The 21,422-nt window shown below is 52.7% G+C and overlaps 1 protein-coding gene across 13 annotated transcripts in view; it reads left to right on the top strand.

The window, feature by feature from the left end:
• OGDH (oxoglutarate dehydrogenase) overlaps positions 1–21,422 on the top strand; it is a 32,988-nt gene continuing 11,566 nt past the window's right edge. The window contains exons 1-5 of one of the 13 annotated variants that reach the window (XM_080634577.1): positions 1–63; positions 3,764–4,012; positions 10,549–10,737; positions 15,025–15,127; positions 19,350–19,394. In XM_080634577.1, coding sequence (XP_080490703.1) covers positions 3,791–4,012; positions 10,549–10,737; positions 15,025–15,127; positions 19,350–19,394 — 559 coding nt within the window. In that variant the 5' untranslated portion in view covers positions 1–63; positions 3,764–3,790. Of the gene's footprint in view, positions 80–3,763; positions 4,013–10,548; positions 10,738–13,605; positions 14,216–14,804; positions 14,896–15,024; positions 15,128–19,349; positions 19,395–21,422 lie in introns of those variants that run through there. The other 12 variants (XM_080634571.1, XM_080634576.1, XM_080634578.1 and 9 more) reach the window with 12 other exon arrangements.

Here is a 21,422-nt window from a genome sequence, read left to right as displayed (position 1 = left end):
GGCACCGGGCGGTTGGGGCCGCTGTCAGAGCCGGGGCTGCGGGCGGGGCGGACGGACTTGCGGGTGAGGTGCGGGTGAGGTGCGCTGCCGGGCCGGGCGGCTGGGCAGGGCCGGGGCGCACCGGGGCGGGGGCCGGGGCCGGGGGCCGGGGCAGGACCAGAGCGGGTAAAGGGGCGGTGGGCGCGCGGGGCGGGGGACGCAGCCGCCCCCCCCCCCGTGTCCTTGGTGCCGCCGCCCGGGCGCCGCGGGGCGTGGGGGGGAGGGGGTTGTGGTTGGGGGGGCGGGATTGCCGCTAGATGGGCAGCCCGGGTGGCCAATGAGAAGGCAGCTCGGCCCTTCGCACCGCTCCTATAGGCGGCGAGGGATGCGAAGCCCGGGTAGCGGCGTCGGGCGCTGATTGGTGGGCGCTGATTGGGGGCGGGTCTGGCGAGCGCGCGCTCGTGTGTGTGTGTGCGCGCGCGCGCGGGGCCGCTCGGTGGCGGGTGTTGCGGCCCCTTCTTTCGCCCCCACGTGCGGCCCCCCCCCTGGGAGCGGGGGGCTCGGAGCGCTCAGGCTGTGGGCAGCGAGGGGCAGACCCGCCGCTTCCCGTCGCGCTGGATTCGGTCTCAGTTTAACCCCCCTGTAAAAGCGCTGCTGGGGGCGGGTATCGGGGATTGCGGCCGCCGGAGGTCAAGTTTGGTGCCTTAACCTGCTTGAACGGCTCCTTGTCTATCCGAGCCGTTAACCTGTGCTGAACGTCCCTGTTTGACCTCTCGGTGAAGTCTGGGCTGTGTCAGATGCTGCTGTTGGGACCCAGTGCTTCCTCTCCTCACCCCCTTTCAGCTACTGCTCCGGGCATTGGCTTCGTACTCTCGTGTGACCCCCGTCTCCCTTATCTCAGACTCAGTTTCCTTTGTCCTTGCTCTTGGTGCACCAAGATTGACCTCAGAAATATCTTTGCTCTGAGCTCGCCCTGGTTTGCGGCATGGGCTCCTGCACCTTGGGATGCCAAAGTTCCTGTGAGAGCCCTCAAAGCCTGGTTGGTTCTGCTCATTTTGGGCCAAACCCTGGCATTATCCCCTCCTGTTTTCCAGAGAGGTCACCTGGACGCTGCTGAGCCACAGCACTGAAACTGGACACCAAAGCTGGAGCCACCGCCAGCACTTTCGTCTTAAAGCTTTAGTGCCTGTGCGCTGGTACCCAGTTTGGTTGGCTCTGTAGAATACCCGTGCATGTTTTCCAGCTTAATCTGAGGAGGGAAAGGCAGGAAAGCATCTGTATTGCCACAGTTGCTATCCTGCACCAACCGTCTGTTTCCTGCCTGTTATGGTTCTGGTTTGACTGTGGGCAGGAGCGAGCAAGCCAGGTAGAAAGCACGAGCACTCTTCCTTTTTTCTCTTGGGTAAATCTGTAAAGCACTTCAGGTGAATTAGAGTGATCCCAGGTCTTCCTCAGGCTCTTTGGACCAAACTCTTGTGTTTTGAGGCTGGAGGTGTAGCTGCTGCTATGCTGAGTAGCCATAACTAACTTCTGCGAGACAGATCTGGCAGCCTGGCTGATGGAATGCTGCTCATGAAGGTGTGTTTTATTTCTCCAGTTTGCTGCGAAATTTCACTTTCATCTGGTGAATGCACGGTGGCTGCATTGACATTGGGCTACTGCTCATTAAACTGGTTGGGGATATGGAAACCGGCCAGTTGAGTCACCTCCAGCTCAGGTCCTGCTTCTTATGGGAGGAGCTGGGTAGAAGGGGCAGCTCCAAGAAGAGCTGGCTCCAAGTGCCGGTGCTTCCCCCAAGATGATATTGCTCTAGCGCTTTCCCTTGGGCTGTGGCTGTTGGTTGGATATGTGTAATGAGGAGCATGACTGACCCACACCAAGAGCTGCGTGGTGGACATTGCTGGGGGACCTTTGAGAGGTCTCATGCTGACTCCAGGTTGCTTTTCTGGGTTCTCTGAGCAAGGGAGAGCCTCTTTCTGGGTCTTTTAACTGTGTTGGCCTTCTTGGGTTGGAGGTTTTAAGGAGAAGCGATGAAGTGGTCTGTCCTGGAGCCCACAGCCCAAGTGCTTTGCACCACTATACCTCTATTTTGCAAGGGGTCTTCCCGGTAGATGGTTTTTTTCCAGCTTTATCCTGGTGCATGTAACACAAACTGTTGGGAAAAAAGCCTTGACCAAGCAGAGTGGTTGTGGGGTGAGGAACATGGCATAAGTCAAAGCCAAGACCTGCTGAGGAGAGAGGACAGTGGAAGGAGCTTCCATGCTGTGTCTGTGTGGTGAGGGCTGGCCTCGAGGAGCACACCCCACTAGACCCAGCCAGCTTGGTGGGAAGGAAAATGTGCCATTCAGCATTAAAATCCAGCTGGTAACAAGAGTTTTTCAGCACAGTGCTTTGAAGCGCTTGTCTTTAAACTTGTCTGACATCCCTGCAAGTGGGAGGTTGAGGGGCCAAAGTGTCCAACCTCAGCTGGAATCTGAGTATTATGGAGAGGATTTTCCTATTTAAAAAAAGGAAAAGAGGATTCTCCGAGGAAGAATTAAAAAATAAAAGAAATTGAAGAATTTCTTCATCAGGGACTGTAGTGGTAGGACAAGGGGGAATCACAGAGTGATTTGGGTTGGAAAGGACCATAAGATCATCCAGATCCAGCCCCCTGCCGCAAGCAAGGACGCCTCACACTAGACCATGTTGTCCAAGGCTGTGTCCACTCTGGCCTTGAACGCTGCCAGGGATGGAGCATTTATCACTTCTATGGGCAACCTGTGCCAGCGCCTCAGCACCCTCACAGTGAAGAACTTCTTTATATCTAACCTGAACTTCCCTGGTTTCAGTTTAAGCTTTTGCTCCCAAATGCTTCCTTAGAAGGCCAAAAAGGAAAAGGAGGGTACTTTTGATATGCTGACTGCTATATTAATACTCTGTTGGTTGAGGATGGAAGCAGCAGATTATGACTTGGCATGCTCCCTTCCTTGCACCAAAGCCTTTGGAGCCTACACACCACCGTGCACTGCAGTCCTGTAGCCTCCACAGATCTGAGCTGGGCATCCAGACTAATGAGGGGCTGGATTAAACTGGTTGAGGTGAGCTCTTAGGCAGAAGCTCTTCCCTGTGAGGGTGCTGAGGCGCTGGCACAGGGTGCCCAGAGAAGCTGTGGCTGCCCCATCCCTGGCAGTGTTCAAGGCCAGGTTGGACACAGGGGCTTGGAGCAAGCTGCTCCAGTGGAAGGGGTCCCTGCCCGTGGCAGGGGTTGGAACTAGGTGGGCTTTGAGGTCCCTTCAACCCAAAGATTTCCCTGATTCTATGATAATACTTTATGGATTTATCATTTGAAGAAGGGTAGCTGTTGTTGGTTAGAAACTAAAGAGGAAAGCACTAGGGGAACCTGGTAACTTTCACTGTTAATCCAGTCTGTGTTTCACCATCAGGGATGCCTTATGCAGGTGCTGATACAAAAAAGGTACAAGTGGTTATGATGTCCAGTGGCTTGTTTGAGGCTGGTGTTGGGTTCCTGCCAAGCAAATCTGATTTTTCCTTTTGTGCCGGGGGGTGCCAGGGCCGTGCCAGGAGTGATGGGGGAGCAGCGCAGCCGTGCCCGGTGCCTTGGCCAAAAACTGTGTTTCCCATCCCTGAAATGGGGTGGATGGGTTAATCTGAATTAAAGACTGATCCTAAGCTCCGTTTGCTGTGCTCGGGGCTGATGAGGAGTGATGAGGAGGGGTGTTAGTCTCTGCTCTGTGTTCTCCTGCACTCATTTCTAACTCACTTTTCCCTTCTCTCCCAACAGGAGCTCGTGTGAAGCGACAGGGCAAACATGCTTAACTTAAGGACTTGTGTGGCAAAGCTGAGGCCGTTGACGGCCTCGCAGACTGTAAAGACAATTTCCCAACACAGGCTGGCAGCACCCAGGACGTTTCAACAGATCCGGTGCTACAGCGCACCGGTGGCTGCCGAGCCTTTTTTGAGTGGGACTAGTTCAAACTACGTGGAGGAAATGTATTATGCTTGGCTGGAAAATCCCAAAAGTGTACATAAGGTAAGGAGCCGCCTCGCCAGGATCTTGCCTTCACTTCTCTCTCTCTTTGTGTCGTGGAGTCAGGTAAGTGCACGTGTCCCAGGGAGGATTGACTTCAACCGGAGGAGCCGGATGGTTGTGGATCATCCTTCTGCCTTGCTTTGCCCGAAAGAAACATCAGTGATGCCTTGAGGAAGAGCCAAGAGGAGTGTCTTTGTTCAAGAGGGAATGTCGTGGGCTTGTGGAACGCAGGCAGCATCCTGGATTGAGCGTCAATACAAGGAATGGCTTCTCCTGGGAATCTACCTTTAATGAGCTGCTGCTGCTTCATTTCTTCCAGCTGTGGTGGCTCATCAACGCGTTTATTCTGGGGGAGGAGTCAGGGAGTGTATTCTCCACATCTCTACTGGTTGATTTTGTGTTTCAGGCATGTTTCATGTTTGTTATGTGTTGGGATGGATTTGCTGTAGCTAAGCTTGACTTCGAGCTTGAGTACGAAGCCAGAGGGCTGATCTGCAGCCTGGGGAGGGGACTGGTCTGGCGGCCAGAGGGATTCTCACCAACTGCTCCTGAGCTTAACATTGTAAAGCCAACCTGGCCATGGGCAGTATGTGCAGAGGTCTGTCTTCACCTGAGTTACTGAAGCTCCTCCAGTGAGGTGAAGGCTCTTTGGCCTTGAGTCCACAGTTGAAGGCTCAGCTGGGAGGAAGATTTCTGAAATCTGACTGGTTTTTCCCCCATCCCCAGTGTTTCACAAGGAAAATGTTCCTCTGGTGACTAAGTCTCAGGATTACCCAGGGGATTTTTAAGACAGTTTCATACATGTCCTGATGTAGAGCAGGGATTTTCTGTATTCAGTAGCATATGAGAAGTCTGTAGAACAGGACACGATGGTTAAATGAACAGTCAGGGCTGAGTAAGGGATCTCATGCCCCAACGCCTGCATCAGCATTGAGTGTTTTTGATGGCACTGATCCCATGCATCCAAAGTGCACAGCCTGTGGGGTGCTGTAAAGGTCTTAAGGTAGGATCAAAGCTGGATTTTCACAAAGTGTTGACTTTATGCTTCTTTGGAGGTAAATGGGTAGCTGAGCCAAGCAATACAAACTTGGAAAACACAAAGCATGTTGGTTTGGGTTGTGCCCTTTGTCAAATAGTGACTTGAAAGCTACCCAAGCACATGCAGGTGGTGCAACCCCATCTTTCAGAGGCAGGATATTGAATTAAAAGCCATGAATCTAAGTGCTGTAGAGAGGGTTACACCAGTCGTGTCCTGGCGACAGGCACAGTTGTGGTTTTGGCAACTGTTTAATACCGGCTCTTTGATGTATGGACCTGGCTCAGTCTTGAATGTTTCTCTGAGCAGATGTGAGGGTAAATATCAAGATTAACTGGGCACCTGGCTGGGAAGTGCATTTGGATTGTGAGGCCAGGCCTCTGGGAGCTCTTCTGGCCTTGTCACCTCTCTAACGTAGCCCATGTAGCTTCATCAGCTCGTCTGTAGGTAGACAGTGTGTGCAGTGCTGAATCGGACTCCTCATGCATGCTTGGCTGAAGAAGCTGGAGGAGAATTTCAGTTGCAAGAAACCTCTGGAGCCTCTGCCCTGGTATAGCTGTCCTCGAGGCAGCACCCAGCTTTGTGGCTGAAGGAGCTCAATCAGGCCATTGTGTGGTGGAGTTTTGAGCACCTCCAAGGGTGAAGCTCCCACCACCTCCCCAGGGCCCTGGTCCAATGTTAATGGTGAAGAACTGCAAATATGTGTTAGTCACCTCTGGAAATCAGCATCCCTTAAAGTGATGGTAAGTGCTCAGAGAGCAGTGCAGGAGTTGACATGAGATTTCTGCCTCCAGTGCTGCTGAGAATGCTGGTTTTCACACTGGAAAACCAGTGTGGAAATGAAATAGGGTCTCATCATCACCAGGAAGTGAAGCTGACACTAGTAATGTAAAAAGTGAGTCCTCTGGGCTGCTTTATAAACAAAATCAAGCTTGCATCCTGCTTGTCAGAAAAGGTGTTGGACCAGGGAAATTTCACGAGGTGGTCTTTGAAGACTGCTTCCAACCCAAACCATTCTGATCCCATGAAATCCAGCTCCAGGTCCCCAAACTTCTGTTGGGGTTGATACCTGAGTTGGCATGGACTTTGCTGTTGCTCCCTGATGTAGCCCTTGTCCATGACTCATCTCACCTGGGTGTATCCGTCCTCCTTCCTGTGACCTTTGCCAAGATCCCTTCCCAGCTCCTGGCTTTGCCCTGTTCTCCTCTGCACTTCACCATGGCTCGCTCTGTCCCTACTAGGACACTGAACTCCTATCGTGGGATCAGAGTTGTGGCCAGCCCTGGTCCTATATCTGCTCTTGCGTGACGCTGAAGCAGCAGTGGAGTGTGACACCCTTGTCCTTGATAAGCGCTGGCCTCCATCCTGTTAGGTGCAGGATCAGAGCCGGCTGTGGCTTATCTGTCCCCTGCATTGGGCAGGGATCCGTGCTGCAGCTCCTCCCTGTGATGCTTTTGGCTGGTGAGGGCAAGACTTCAGCCAGGGGAGGGCTGGGGTTTCTTTGCTGTTGTCGTGAAACCTGTGAGAGCTCCATGCAGGCTGAGCAAAGTGAATTCCCTTCCTCTGTATAGACACTGGTGGTTTAAACTGCAGGGAGTACTTGGGTGCTTGTTTAAAGCAGGAAAGATTAAAAACTAAAACAAGCTGGTTTAGGGTTTTTTTTTCTGTGTTCAGGCCATCAGCTGAACTCTGGTTTCTGAGGCTGATGAGCAAGTACGAGCATCCTGCTGCGGGAGGAGCAGGTGGGGGGGGTGCGGGGATCAGTGCTGGAGGGCTCCTTGCTCCGGGGATCACTTCCCAAGGGAGCAGGGACACTCTCTTCCTGCCCCTGCTATGCCAGCTCTGGTGCAGGCCTGGATGCTGATGATGCTTGGCACAGCCCGTGCTGCTCCTCAGGATCTTAAAGGTCTTTTCCAGCCTGGTTGATTCTATGGAAGGGATACATCTTTCCCCATAGGTATGTGCATCAAAGAGTCTTTAATATGCCAGTGGTTTGATTTTGATACTGAAAGTGGGTTTATGACCACAACACAACGCTTGTGGCCCAGCTTTGATGACACAATGTCAAGAGCCCACAGGCTGCAGTGAGGCCAGACCTCAGCGCCTGGCCTGGGGTAGTGCCTTTGCTGTGTCCTTTGCAGTTGTGCTTGCAATGGGCCCGGCCTGCGTTTGATAGGAATCTCCTTGAGAGTCTGAACTGTTTGGGTTTCGATACCTGTCTTCGGAAACGAGGGCCATGGAGAATTGAAGTTCCTTGGTTATGTTATGGTCCATACGTTTACAGACAAGGGAATGTGCAGAGCACGAGCTGAGCAATAGCTGCTTGACCCCTACTCAGCACAGGTTACTTGCTGTGACTTTGGTTCAGGCTTCTCCCAGCCTTAAGCTCTGAATGTTGCTCCTGCTCTCGCTGCTAAAGCAGGATGTGTGGCCTTGTTCACTGACCACACAGGGCAGGTCTGGTCAGTGCTTTCTGTCCTCTGGAGTCCAAGGCAGCAGAAAGGAGCAGGGACCCAGCCCGACCTGGAGGTAGAGGCCGCATCTCCCTTGTGCACCTCCCAGCCTGGAGCAGCCCCAGCCCAGTTTGAGGCACCCAGCAGCGGATGGGAAATGTCACCCCTCTGCCCTGGCCGTGTGTGCCAGGGTTCTGAGGAAACAGCTTCTTCACACCCTTCTCCAGGAAGCAAGGCTGATGAACGAAGTGAAAGATGCTGCGTTCACTTGGTGAGCTGTTCTGGGGCTGTTCTTGATGGAGAGGCCTGCGGTGAGCTCTGCTGTCAGCACTGAGCTCAGGTTACCCTCTAAAGCCTGAACTCTGCTTTCTCCCATCCTGCTGGGAACACTGGGCCGGCAAATGCCTTGTGCTGTGGCCGTGGTGGGATGTGCGGCTGTAGGATGGTCTGAAAATGAGGGGAATTTGAGCTCTCTTTACCCAAAACATACATTGTACCCTATACATACTATATATGTGTGTAGATATATATGTATGTAAGAGCCCAGGAGCGCTCACAGGGCTGCTGTGGGCGCAGAGGGGGTTGGAGGGGAGTAACCCAATGAGCTTTTTTACTGCTGCTGCCTTCAGCAAGGGCTGGAGTAAGGCCTTGATAAAGCTGGGGCTGGTCAGCCTCTCCCGGAGGGTAGGTGAGCTCCAAAGGCACCTGCACAGGTCACCAGAAACCCCCCGGGGTGGCTCTTGAATAGCCCTGAATTCAAAGCCACACCAGGAACTTGAATGCTGATGTTTTCATGGTGCTTATCAGGGCCACAGCCTTCACAGGGTTGGCCTGGAATACTCTGTAATTAGGTTGGGCAATAAAGCATTTGGTGAAAGTGCCTGAACTGACCGAGCTGGTGCCACACCTTTTTTGGAGAGCTTTGAATGAGCTTTTTCTTTCAAAACAGAAGCAAATTCCATCTCCAAGAGGTTTATGTTGAATGTCAGAAGGGGGGAGGTCACAAAGGCCTCCTGAATCCCTCCCTGTACCCCCCAGCACCACTGCCAGTGCCCTCCCTGGGCCAGCACATGCTCTTTCTTGCCTTTTATTTTCCAGTACATTAAAGCAGCTTTAAACCCCCTGGCAAAGCAGCCGGCCAGATTTTCCTCCCTGTCCCAAGGGCACGGAGCCCATCCTGGCCTGTTTGCCCCTCCTGCCTGCAGGAGCCGATGGCTTTGGGGGCACCCGTGGCCCTGGAAAGGGGAAGGGGCTTGGGCTGCTCTTGCCAGGAGTAAAGATCATACAAAAAGCAGCTCTTTTCCTAATGAACCTTCTTTTAGCAGCCAGCAATTGAAGCAGGGTTGGGTGTTTTCTATCTTTGCTTTTTGGGTGGTTTTTATTCCCTCTTTCCTTTTGGGAGCTATTATTTATCAGTTACGGTGCCAAATTATTCCAGGTTTTATTTATATTCCTTCAGCATGACCTGTTTCTAAATATATTCACCTTGTGCAAGTGTGTGATGGGGTGTCTGGGTAAATCTGGGCTGGAAATAGCTTCCTGGAGCATGTGATGGAGGAAGGGGGAGGGCTGGCGTTCCTCTGGCAAAGGTCAGGTTTCCAGTCCCTGCCACCCTACCAGGGGTGCAAAAGCTGCTTTTTCTGCCCCAAACCCGCACTGGAGTTGCTCTTGTGGCTCTTTTTGACATGATTTAAACATGGTGGGGTTGACAGGGCAGTGCTTTGCCTGTCCCTGCATCATAGAACAGAGTCGACCAGGTTGGAAAAGACCTTTAAGCTCATCCAGTCCAGCCGTTCCCCAGCCCTGCCAAGGCCACCACTAACCCATGGCACTGAGGGAGTGTGAACACTTGCAGGGACGGTGCCTGCAGCCCTGCCCTGGGCAGCCTGTTCCAATGCCTGAGCACCCTTTGGGCAAGGAATTGTTCCTCAGCTCCATCTAAACCTGCCCTGGTGCAGCTTGGGGCCGTTTCCTCTTGTCCCATCCCTTGTTCCTTGGGAGCAGAGCCCAGCCCCTCCTGGCTCCATCCTCCTCTCAGGCAGTTGTAGGGAGCGATCAGGTCCCCCCTGAGCCTTCTCTTCTCCACACTGAACCCCCCAGGTCCCTCAGCCCTTCCCCATCACACTGTGCTCCAGGCCCTGCACCGGCTCCGCTGCCCTTCTCTGACCCTGCTCCAGCACCGTCACTGAGGTTGGTTTGATCCTCTCTACACATGAGGTTTGGGGCATGCAGGGTGCATGGAGGAGAGACCCTGGGCTGAAACCAGCATGGAACCCGACAGGATCTGTTTGCTGTAGCTGCAGTCTCAGGTATATGCTGGGACATGAATGCTGCTTGCCTTGCCCTTGTCCTTTGGGATCAGTCAGTGGCAGGGGTGAGAGCGTGACAGGAGGATGTGGCTTGGACTTTGCTCTGCTGGTCTCCCTTCCCCAGGTCTGCTGCTGCCTCTCCCAGCAGACAGATCAGCTTGGGTTTGGCCTGGGATGGTTCTGGGCTCTTCAGGCTGCTGGTTCAGGGCTGGACAGTGTGGCTTATGCTGGGTCTTGGGCCATTCAGACCATGAAAAAGAGGAGGAGATATTTGATTACAGGGCAAAAGCATTTCAGAAAGTACTGGGGGTGTTCAGGGGGCAGTCCCCTGAAAGCAGGAAATGAGAGCCTGGAGCCAGGCTAGGGCTTGTTGCTCTGAGTAGCAGTTTCAGGAGCCAAGGTGGGTGAAGGGTGTCACCATGTCCTGTCCCAAGCGCTGCTGCCGAGGGAGGAGGGCTCTGGGAATGGTCTCATGCCGAAAGAAATAACCCAGAGGGATGGGAGGAAGGATAATGGCATCAGTAGAATGGCAGGAGAGCTCTGGTGCTTTCTTGTTGAAGGCAGCGGATGCCTCCAGCAGCGGCTGTGTAAGCTGGGGCGCAGGGAGGAGGCAGCTCTGTCCCTGGGGACATTACTTCCTGCTTTGGCAATAGAGCTGAGACCCCGGTAACCCTGAGTGAGGGGGGGTTTGGGTCGTGGATAATGACTTTGCCTTCTCTCTTCTTTCTCTTTTCCTAGTCATGGGACATCTTCTTTCGCAACGCCAATGCTGGAGCTGCTCCAGGCACTGCTTACCAAAGCCCCCCTCCACTCAGTACCAGCCTTTCCACGCTGACCCAGGCCCAGTTCCTGGGTCAGGCCCAGCCCAACGTAGATAAACTGGTGGAGGATCATCTTGCAGTGCAGTCTCTCATCAGGGCTTATCAGGTAAGGAGGCTGTGTGAGGAGGAGCCTGCCCTGTATATAGGGACATGCAGTGGCAGAGGTGATCTGGGTTAGTGCAGATGGTGCATGTGTTCGGCATGGAGAGCATGCTGGATGCCTGCTGGGCTGCCTGGTTTTTAAGAGGAGCTGCTGATTTGCCTGGGCAGAAGCTTAGCTGAGGCTTTGCTGGACAATAGGAAGATTAAAGCTATTGTCACCCAAACAGAGCAACTAGAATGCAGGGAAGCGGAATGATGCTCCTGTGCTATGGGCTCCCGCCATGCTCAGCAGTGGTGTGGGACACCCATCCTGCTTCCCCTGTGTTGCTGAAAGAACTTCTGAGGTCCTAAAATAAAAGTTCAGGAAGCATCTTGTGATTTGCAACCTGGAGGAGAGCGGTGATGCTGCTGGGCTGCAACTCAGACTGATGCTGCTGAAGTCAGCCTTTTGGGAGACACAAGTTTCAAGCAGGAAGGAAACATCTTCCGGCTAGGGGATGGCCAGCAAGTATTTTAACTCGAGAGAACATTTAAAAGTGCGATCCTTTCACCCTTGGTTCCACTCCAGTTTGTCAAGTGTGGGATCTCTCACTGGGGCTTTGACAAGAAGTGAGCAAACCCAGGTGCTGTGGAGGAGGGCCCTGTTCCTGCAAAGAAGCACCTGCTGCAGGTCATGTTCCTGCTCAGATACGACGAAATCCAGCACACAGGGCCACAGGTTAAGGCAAGAACTGCAGCACTGGACAAGTCCAGAGGTGTGCCCAGGCTTGGCCCTGCTCTGTGGTTTGAAAGTGCCCGTGCCCTGCCTGCCTCTGGAGCTGAGGAGCTGACGTCAGTGCTGGGACACTGCCTGCTCTTCCATAGGGAGGGACCTGTTTGTGACTGTCTGCGTCTTCCCTTGTGACTGGTTCCATGGGAGGTGACCCTGCCAGCTTGCTCCAGCTCGAGTGGATCCTGGTGACCTGTTTCTAGAGGCCACACAGCTCTCACTGGTGGAATAAGCGAGCAGATGCCAAGTTCAAACAACTGGAAGCAGCAGCTCCAAGGCAGCAATTTGAACACAAAACCTGTAACCATTTCTGCATTTCCATCACTTCCTCAGTCTCTTGAGTGGCAGCACTGGGACGTGATTGTTCTTGAATATATTTTTCTAAGCTCTCTTCAGTGAGAAATGCAGCTCCCTTCCTACCCTGGTATCACTGTGGCAGCCCCAGTGGTGTAGTGGGGAAATTCAGTGCAGTGTATGGAGGTATGAAAGAGTAGGAAGGCAGGAGGAAGTGCTACCTGTGATGGGGAACATACTTAAACCAGCAGGCAATTACTTCTTAATTGGATGAGCTGGATCCATCCTCTCCATGCTGGCTGTAGCCCAGTCTCCTGTTTGGGTCATTGGAGGGTGCAGTTTCTTTTTCTTCCTTTGTTGTCCAGTGTACCTGAGGAAACCCTTCCTGTTACTCTTCATGTCCTTAGCCAAGTTCAGCTCCAGCTGCTCCTTGGTTTTCATGAATCAATCCCTGCCCTCTCAGGCCATATCCCTGTAATCTCCCCAAGATGTGTATCGCTGCCTCCACTGCCTGTGCATCTTCCTGTTGGGTTTTAGTTTGGCTCAGAGGTCTTGACTTCACTTAGCTGGCCTCCTGCTTCCCCTGGCCAACTTCTTGCATGTCGGGACTGGGAGCTCTTGCACCGTAAGAACTATGCCACTCTCATTCACCCCTTTGCCTCTGAGGGGACTGTCCCAAGGGATCCCACTCACTAGCACCCGAAACAGCCAAAAGTTTGCCTTCCTGAGGTTTAGGGTCCTGACTCTACCTGTCCTATACCCCTCAAGATTGAGAGTTCCACCAGGGTGGGATCACTGCAGCCTGGGCTACCGCCAGTTTCGCTCACTAATGCAGAAGAACTTATCGGAGAGGTCACCAAGTCCGGCACTGCCTCTCCCCTGGTTGGGCTCTCCAGCATCTCTACTAAGAAATTGTCCTCAGCCCTCTCCAGTGGTTTCCTGGATTGCTTTTCTGTCAGCTGTGCAGGTGGTTGAAGTCACCATCAGGGTCAGAGCCTGCAAGCGTGATGCTTCCTGCAGGTGTCTGCTGTGTTCTTGTTTTCGGTTGGGGGCTAGGAGGCTTGCGTTGCATGTGGAGAATTAACAACCAGCATGGCTCCTTGGGGAAAAGACCTTCTCTTTGCCGTCACACCAATCCGAGGATTTGTTGCACACCTGCAAACTGCTGAGACGACCTCAGAGCCACTGGATACCCCGAGCTCAAAACTCTTTGCTGGGTAAAGTGCCCTCCTGGTCCTGGTGAGAGCATCCTGGCCATGGGAAACAATGCGCTGAGCATGTGTCCTGCCAACTGCGAGATGATGGGCCAACCCCATGCTTTGTTGCAAGACAGACTAGCAAACAGTTCTCAGACAAAGCTGGCCTAGAAGAAGAGCTTACCATGTGGCCAGCAGTGCTCAGGGGCATGTTGTCATCTGGCCCTGCAGGGAGCAGGGCAGGGGATTGGTGCTTTCTTAGCAGTTTGCCTTAATGCCGATGGCTGGTTTCAGGCTCTGGCTGGTAAAACCACAAAAATCCCTTCCTCAAACCCTCTGGGGATACTCTGGATAGGAATGCCTCTGTGGTAAAGAAAGTCAGATCAGTATGCGTGGTTTGTACTAGAGGTTTAGTAATCCCCTTGTATACAAGTGCTTATTCTAAATGGCAACAGGGTTGATGGCTGGAAGCATCGTTCCCACAGCATAAGGGCAGCACCACAGCCAGCACCACGGCAGTCGTGTTTCCTGTCCCGCTCCCAGCTGAGCTGAGCCTGAAGCTTCCAGAGCAGGAGCTGTCAAGAAATAAGCTGTGGCATGCCAACTGGAGAGGGCTGCTGCCGAGATAAATGGAGTTTGCCCAGTGAGATGCGCTGAGATCCATCTGTGAGCACTTTGTCTTGTGAAAGGAAAAGCAAAACTCCTCATTACCTCTGCGGCTCCTGATGTGAATTCAGACCCAGGTGGCGACTCCTGGCCTGGCTCTCCTCGCCAGAGCAATTTGGTATTTCCGCACCTGCCGCTTCCCAGAAGAGTGCTCCTGGTCCTGCTGTAGGGTCCCCTCTCCAAAAGGATGCTGTGAGCTGCTGGCCTCTATAGCACAGACAGGCACATGTGCTTCAGGCGCCTTTCTGGAGCTACTGCTGCTGGTGGCAATGCTGGTTTCCTCTGCCTTGTTGGCAAGAGAGCACCTAGATCTGCCAAAATCTGGAAAATGAACTCTGCAGTTGCTATGGTGCTCAGGAAGAAACTATTGGTGTGGAGTTACTGCATCTGTAGAGAGGAGGTGCTCAGGTTGGACACAGAAAAAGTGGTGAGAGACCCGTGGATCTCAGTTCTGGAAGGTCTCTGCTGTGGAGGAGATTGCCTTCCCCATGGCTTCAGGCAAAGCAAAGCAGTCCTTGAAGCTGGTGATAACTCACACCTATGTGCTGCTGTTGAAAGTAAACCAAACTTCTCCAGGCTTTAGTTGCAGCCAGAAGTTGGGGTAGCTCTGAGCCACAAAGATGATGAAGGGAGTGGAACATCTCCCTTATGAGGAGAGGCTGAGGGAGCTGGGTCTCTTTAGCTTGGAGAAGAGGAGACTGAGGGGTGACCTCATCAATGTTTACAAAGATGTAAAGGGTGGGTGTCAGGATGATGGAGCTGGGCTTTTCTCAGCGATGTCCAGTGACAGGACAAGGGGTAAGGGGTGTAAACTGGAGCCTAAGAGGTTCCATGTGAACATCAGGAAAAACTTCTTTACTGTGAGAGTGACAGAGCACTGGAACAGGTTGCCCAGGGGGGTTGTGGAGTCTCCTACGTTGGAGATATTCAAGGCCTGGCTGGACAAGTTCCTGTGTGATGTACTCTATGTTACCCTGCTCTTGCAGGGGGGTTGGACTAGATGATCTTTTGAGGTCCCTTCCAACCCTTGGGATTCTGTGATTCTGCAGCACATGTAGAGGGAAACTGCATGCCTTTTAGTTATATGGTAAGGAATGTTTCTGCAATTAACATGTGTTAATGACTAATCTGTGTTGTTGCTTCCAGGTCAGGGGTCATCACATTGCAAAGCTTGATCCTCTTGGCATTAGTTGTGTAAATTTTGATGATGCGCCAGTAACTGTTTCTTCAAACGTTGGTGAGAATTACTCTGCAAATTTGTTCTAATGTAATTTAACTTTTTTACCCCTCCCCTCTTTTGTTTTTCTCCCTTTCCCCTCTCCCTCTTGGTACCTGTTCTCCTTTCCATTCCTGGCTCATTTCATAGATTCGAGGGCATCATGTAGCACAACTCGACCCACTGGGCATCTTGGATGCAGATCTGGACTCCTCCCTTCCAGCCGATATTATCACATCCACAGACAAATTGGGTGAGGGCTTTGAGAGCAGTTAGTGCTGCATTGCTTGAGCTCCTCTCTCTTTCATAGCTTTGTAGGTAGATTGCTTCATCAGTAAGGGGGGAAAGGTCTTAAGTTTCCTTAGTAATGATCACTCTAAATTTCCAGTCAACTGGCTGCTGCGGAGCAGTTCTGCCCCCATCCGGCCGCCCTGGCAAACGGGTCCTGTGCCAAAACGCTATTGCTCGGCTCATGTTCCTCCTCCAGTGGGTGCCAGTTAACTGTCATTGAACTCACTCCTCCAGGAGTGGAAGCTATTGCATCCTCTGGAAATGCAAAACAGAGAGGCTTTGTGCTGGTGAGAGCTGGAGGTCTGTTCCCTCAGCTCCTTGCTGCTCTTGGGGCCCTGAGAGCCAGGGGAATGGCTGGCTTTGTCTCACTGGGGCTGAGAAGCGCCTCTTGGTGTGTCCCTGCAGCGATGCCTTGCCCTCCTTCACTCCCAGCTTGCCACAGCATCTGTAAATCCTGCAATTGCCCCCTTTTTCCAAGACTGAGCCCTGCCAGTGATCATAACAAGGAAGCTTTGGGATGCATTCCCATCCGAGTAGAGGGGTGGAGATCCCAATGCCTTTGAGCGAAAGATGCATGAGTGTTGCACAGAAACGTGTGTGGTGCCTAGGATTTGGAATCCTAATCTGGAAGTGCTTAAATTCAGCGCCTCTCAGCGTGCTTTACACTTTGGTCTCTGTAGTACGCTGCCATTCTTTTAGCTAGAGCGAGGTTGTGGCGCTGAGCTCTGTCACCTTGCTGGTGCTTTCCAGGGGTCGTCACCCTGGCACTACAAGTGCTCGAGAGGCATGCTTCTAACTTAGAGTAGAGCAGCAGTAATGACTACTAACCTCGCACAACTGAAACAACCGATCAGAGCGCACGGTGCATGTAAACCACCTTGATTCCTTGTTCAGCTGCCAGCACAGGGACACCAGCCCTGGACCTGCTGGACCTTCCTGCAGGATTACATGTACAGCAAGTGAGAGGCAAAAAATAGGTTTTGGTTGTCCCAGCTTGCTGGATGATGGGGAAGCTGCTTCATTCCGAGATCTGGATTTCTGACGTGCTTGTCCCAAGGACCAAGCTCTGGCTGCGCCTCAGGAGCCGGCTGGCTCTGAGTTGGAGCAAGCCCCATGCCTGTGAGATTTTGATTGGAAGAGGAGGGGAGATGATGGCCATGAACTCAGACACAGGAGAGGGCACAAGTACTTGTGGTTGGCACTGCAGGGGGAGCAAGGAGATGTTTGTAGGTGACTTTGAAGCCGCTCCCAGTGGCTGGTCAGAGGAAAGAGTGAGGAGACTCTTTTCTGGTTCATGGTTTTTGGCCTATGCAGTGGGTGCTGCAGTCCTTGTGAAGCAGAGCAGTAGAGGAGAGCTCTGAAGCCCTGTGCCTGGTGGACGTTTTCCTTTTGAGAGGAGGGTCTGCATGAAACCCAGAGCTGGACAGCTGCAGGTTGTTACAGCAACTTCTCCCTCATGAGAAAAGGGACCTCCAGGCTGGTCTCAGGACAGTGCAGTAGAAGGGGAGAATCCCTTCCCTCGACCTGCTGCTCATGCTCTGGGGATGCAACCCAGCACATAGGGGGGGTCTGGGCTGCAAGTGCAAATTGCCAGCTCATGTCCAATTTGTCACCCACCAGCATCTCCAGGTCCTTCTCTGCAAGGCTGGTGTCCATCCATCCATCCATCCATCCATCCATCCCGCAGTCTCTGCTGGGACTGGGGATTGCCCCAACCCTTGCACTTGGCCTTGCTGGACTTCATAGGGGCCATGGACTTTAACAGGGGCCCACTCCTCCAGCCTGTCCTGGTCCTGTGGAAGACATCCCTTCCCTCTAGTGTATTAACTGCACCACTCAGCTTGGTGTCATCTGCAGCCTGGCTGAGGTGCTCTCAGTCCCACTGTCCATGCCATTGATGAAGATACTAAACTGCATTGGTCCCGTTATGGACCCTTGAGGGACACTACTCCTTACTGCTTTCCACTTAGATGTTGAACTTATGGGGCTGCTTCAATAAGGAAAGTCGCTTCACAGGACTTTCCTTCTGCTTTGTCCCTGTGGTTCCTCTGAAGCAGAGTGTGCTCCAGCAGCATCTTTGCTTCAGAGGAAGAAGAGTCCAGGGGCCCAGAGCAACCCAAGTGCAGGTCCTCCTGCGCAGCCCCAGCGGCAGAGCTGGGCTCAAGCATCATTGCAGCTGGAACAGGATCTGGGTGAAGTGGAATGAGCTCCATTTCTCCTGCTCCCCCAGGGCGAATGGTCATGAGACCAGCAGTGTGACCCAGCCCATCTCACCAGGGTGGGAAGTGTTCAGGCATGGCCTCTGTGTAGGGTTGGCTGGAAGAGAATCTCAGCCTGTGATCAATGTGTCTGAGCCAAGCATTAAGTTTAATTCCCATTTCTTTGTGGCTTCCGTACTAACGTGTCTGTCACTGCTGTTCCTGGTGTTGATTTAATTACCAGGAATCCATGAATTCATAGGAAATAATGAGCCCTGGGAACAAGCTGTGCTGGTATCAGTCTCTAGCTCATGCTGGGGTTGTGTCCCATGGTAAGACCCCATACTCAAATGGCTGCGTCTAATCAAAGGAGGTTTTATTATCTTGCTGTAGGTATGATTTATACTGAATAGACTTTCCCCTGGTATCCTTATCTTGGAAAACCTCAACTGATCAATCTTAAAATACAATTTGGCAAACATAGCTTGCAACCAGTGCTCAGCAGGAGGGGAGGAAAGTCGTGCTGGTGCAGTGTGGGCACAGCTCCAGCGAGCCTAACATTGGGTGTTGCTGGCGTGTGGCAGAGAAAGCCGATTTTTAGCAGATCCTTCTGGCTGTTTTTTCCTTTGAAAGAGTATTTCTTAACACTTGACAGAGCAGTTAATAACAGGAGTGGTTTTGAAACTTGGAAATAATCTTGTTTCTGAGCAGTGAAATCCTTAAAGGTCAGCTTTTGTGGTGTGAGCTTGGCTGCCAACAGCCTAAACCATAGCCAGGCAGTGCTGTAATTCAAAGGAGTTGCATGATTAATCTCAGAAGTTGATCTTTCTTCTCAATTGCCTTTTGTTTAGCAGCTGGTTTGTGTCTGGTTTGGAAGCTCTCTTTGGATTTAGCAGTGAGCTTTGGAGAAAATGTAAGGGAGAGGAAAAGAAAGGTGGACTGGGGTACTCGGCCTGAGGAGTGGTGGGGCTGGAGCCACCAAATTGCTCTTTCTCTTGTCTCCTCTATTTAAAAACCAAAGTAGTCTCATCTTGGTCTTCTGCAGCTGATCTGGCATGGTAAGTGGTGCGAAAGAAGGATGAGATGACTGCAGGAACTTGATGTGACCTGTCCAAGGAAATAACACCTTACCATGCTGACATGCAGGTGGTGCTTGGAAAGCGGTGTGTGTCTGAGTGTCTGTCCATGGAAGCTGCTCCTGCCTCTTGCCCAGGGGGATTGATGGAAATTGTCCTCCAGCTCGGGAGGAGCCAGGCAAGCCCCTGCAGGAGCTTTGCTGGGAGCGCTGCCATCTCCCCTGACCAGTCTTGCGACCTTGCTCACCAAAGGTCTCACCTGAACATGAAATCTTTCCCCACCAACCAAAGGAGAAGTGTGTCCAGAGCCCTTCTTGTAACCCGGGTGAGACTGAGGCACTTGGGTCACCTATGCAGCTCTGCAGATGACACACTCAAGAAACGCAGTGTGGTGTGTGCCTGCCTCCTGTGCTGCTGGTCTTCCTCCTGAACACCCTGATCCCCTTCCTGATCTCCCCTCGTGATCCAAGGAGGCAGCAGAGCCTCCTTGGGGTGACCTTGAAATCCTCCTTGGAGCAGATGCTGGTGGGAGGCAGCCCGTGCGCTGCAGATGATGCTCCCCTGGGTGCAGCTTGGCAGAAGGATGTCTTGATGGTAGGAAGTGGAGATGCTGTGATGGGCAGGAGGAGAGGAGATATCAAACCATGCAGCTCAACTGCTCCCCAGTGTCTGATGCCCCCTTTTCCCTCCCTGCTCCTCACTCCTCTTGCCAGACTTTCCACAGGGATTTCTTTTTCCACCTAGTGCATAGTCATCCTCATCCCAACCTTTTGCCTCTCTATTTGAAACACTGTAATTTGTTGACTTGTGCTTTCCATGACTAGTTTTCACAGTTCTAGGTTGTTTTACTAACTTTGACTGCGTCTCTCTATCTTCTCCCTTTGTGCACCCCCCTCCCTGCCCACCCCAGACCTCGCAGTGTTCAAGGAGCGACTGAGAGTGTTAACAGTAGGAGGTATGCAATTAATGAGCCTTTAACCCTCTGGAGTGCAGGACTCTCTTTGAATAGGTTATTCTGGGCATGAACCACGCCAGTGACCGGACCCCTCCTGTCTCGCACCACTCTTTTGAGTTTTGGAATGTGTTTATTTTTCATTTGTCCTGCTACAAGTCATGATGTAGGTGCTTGGTTAGTGATGCTTCACCTGTAGAGACCCCCAATAGAGCCCCTCGCTGGCCTTTCCCATGTTGTGTTTGCATGCCTGGCTTGCTAGAGCACACATTTTGGTGCGTCCCAAGCCTTCCCCCCATGTGGTGGTATTGCTGCTTATAAATACTGAGCACTGTCAAAAAAGCTGTCAGGCTGCAGTAAAGCAGAAGCAGAGATGCTCAGAGCCCTGTAAACTCCTTGTAAAATCTGATACCCCCCAAAGCATGCCTGAGTCTTCAAACTGGCATGGCAGAGGCAGCTGAAGCCCTGTGCCGTGGCGCTGGGAGCCACAGCAAATTCCTGAGGCTTCCCTGAAACCTCCAGCCAAGCAGTTTACCTGGGATGTGCTGTACTAATGCTGCCTCTCTCCAGGACTTGTTTGGGTTGGAACTGCAGAGAAGTCCTGGAGACATGAGGCCAACCGCTCAGCTCCTGCCACTGCAGTTCAGTGCTCCCAGGCACGGCTCCAGAGTTGAGCTCCCCAGGGCATGCTTTAATTCCTTCCCCTGCAACTAGCAGCGTGCAGGAGGGTGATACTGGGCGAAGGATGGATGGACGGCAGCAGCAGCCAGGGAAACCTCCGCTCCAGGCTTGCTGCGGGTGTTCCCAGGCTCCAGCAAGCACCCTCCTCGAGGCTGCACAGGGACAAGACATGGACAGCTCCATCTCCAGCTCATCCTCCATTTTTGACCAGAGAGCAAGGGATAGAGTCTTTTAAGATTAAGTTCAAGGAGGGCCAGCTCTGGAGGGGCCAGGTTTTGCCTCCGTTTGCCCAGAGGAAGGTGGGTACACTGCCCTGCACTGTTTAGGGGCTGGTATCCCCTGTAGTCTCCCATGAAGAGACCCCAGCTGGGGCATTGGGCTGGTTTGGCCTAGCTGGAGGAGCAGTGGTAGCTGCCTCCTCTGTGGCTCTTGCCCTGGGTTAGGAAACACCTTGAGCCCTGGCTCCGTTGAGAGTTTGGGAGGGATGAACAGGAGCCTGAGAGGCAGCTCTGCTCATCCACCCCCTTCCAGCCAAGCTCCTGCTGCAGGAGGGTCTTGGGACTCCCCAGTCTCCTCCCCAGCTCTGCTTTCGCCTCGCTGCATCGATTCAGTGAGTTCATGGTCCCTCCTCCTCCATGCCTCAGTTTCCCCAGAGACAACCCTGAGTTTTGGTGGGTGCTGAGGCACCTCCAATGGCTCTGGGGGACCATGGAGCTGTGCCGGGCCCTGACAGGGACCAGCTGTGGGTGATGGTGGTGGGGCTCATCTGCAGCTCCAAACCCCAACGTTCCGCTCCGAGCCCTGCTCCAGGCACAGCCCAGCTCCCACAGTGCCGTGTGCCATGAGCAGGAGCCGCCTATGAACCACAAGGTGCCAGCCCCAAAAAGGATGGGGTTTGCTGAACCCTAGGTTAAACCCCTAATTAAAAGGCTGTTAATTGGGGTGAAGGAGTATTTGGGCAGCAGAATGCCAGTGGGGCCGGCTGGCTGCCCTGCTCCCAGTGAGCTATTCAGGAGAGTCCATTGCAGAGCCCTGATGCCATGTTCTTTCTCTTGCTTCTCTTTCTCTCCCTCTTTGGGGTTTGTCTGTTTTAACTGTTTCCTTCTCCGTGTTGACTCTTCCTTTTTAATTCCTACCATGTGGCGACACCTCCGTTGTGTTCGGTGCCTCCTCAATTCCTGTTTCTTTTCTCTTGCCCTCTGTTATGATTTGTGGTGTAATTTTTCTGTTCTTGGGGCTACAAAACTTCCTGACTCTCACCCTGGATTTTAATTGCTGATTTACATGCATATATATATTGCTTTGTGTTTTGTTTCCTGCATTACCTTTCATAATAATTTTGTGGTTCTG

This window comes from Psittacula echo (assembly GCF_963264785.1).
Source record: "Psittacula echo genome assembly, chromosome: 25".
Lineage (NCBI taxonomy): Eukaryota > Metazoa > Chordata > Aves > Psittaciformes > Psittacidae > Psittacula > Psittacula echo.
This window is presented reverse-complemented; position numbering and strand designations above follow the sequence as displayed.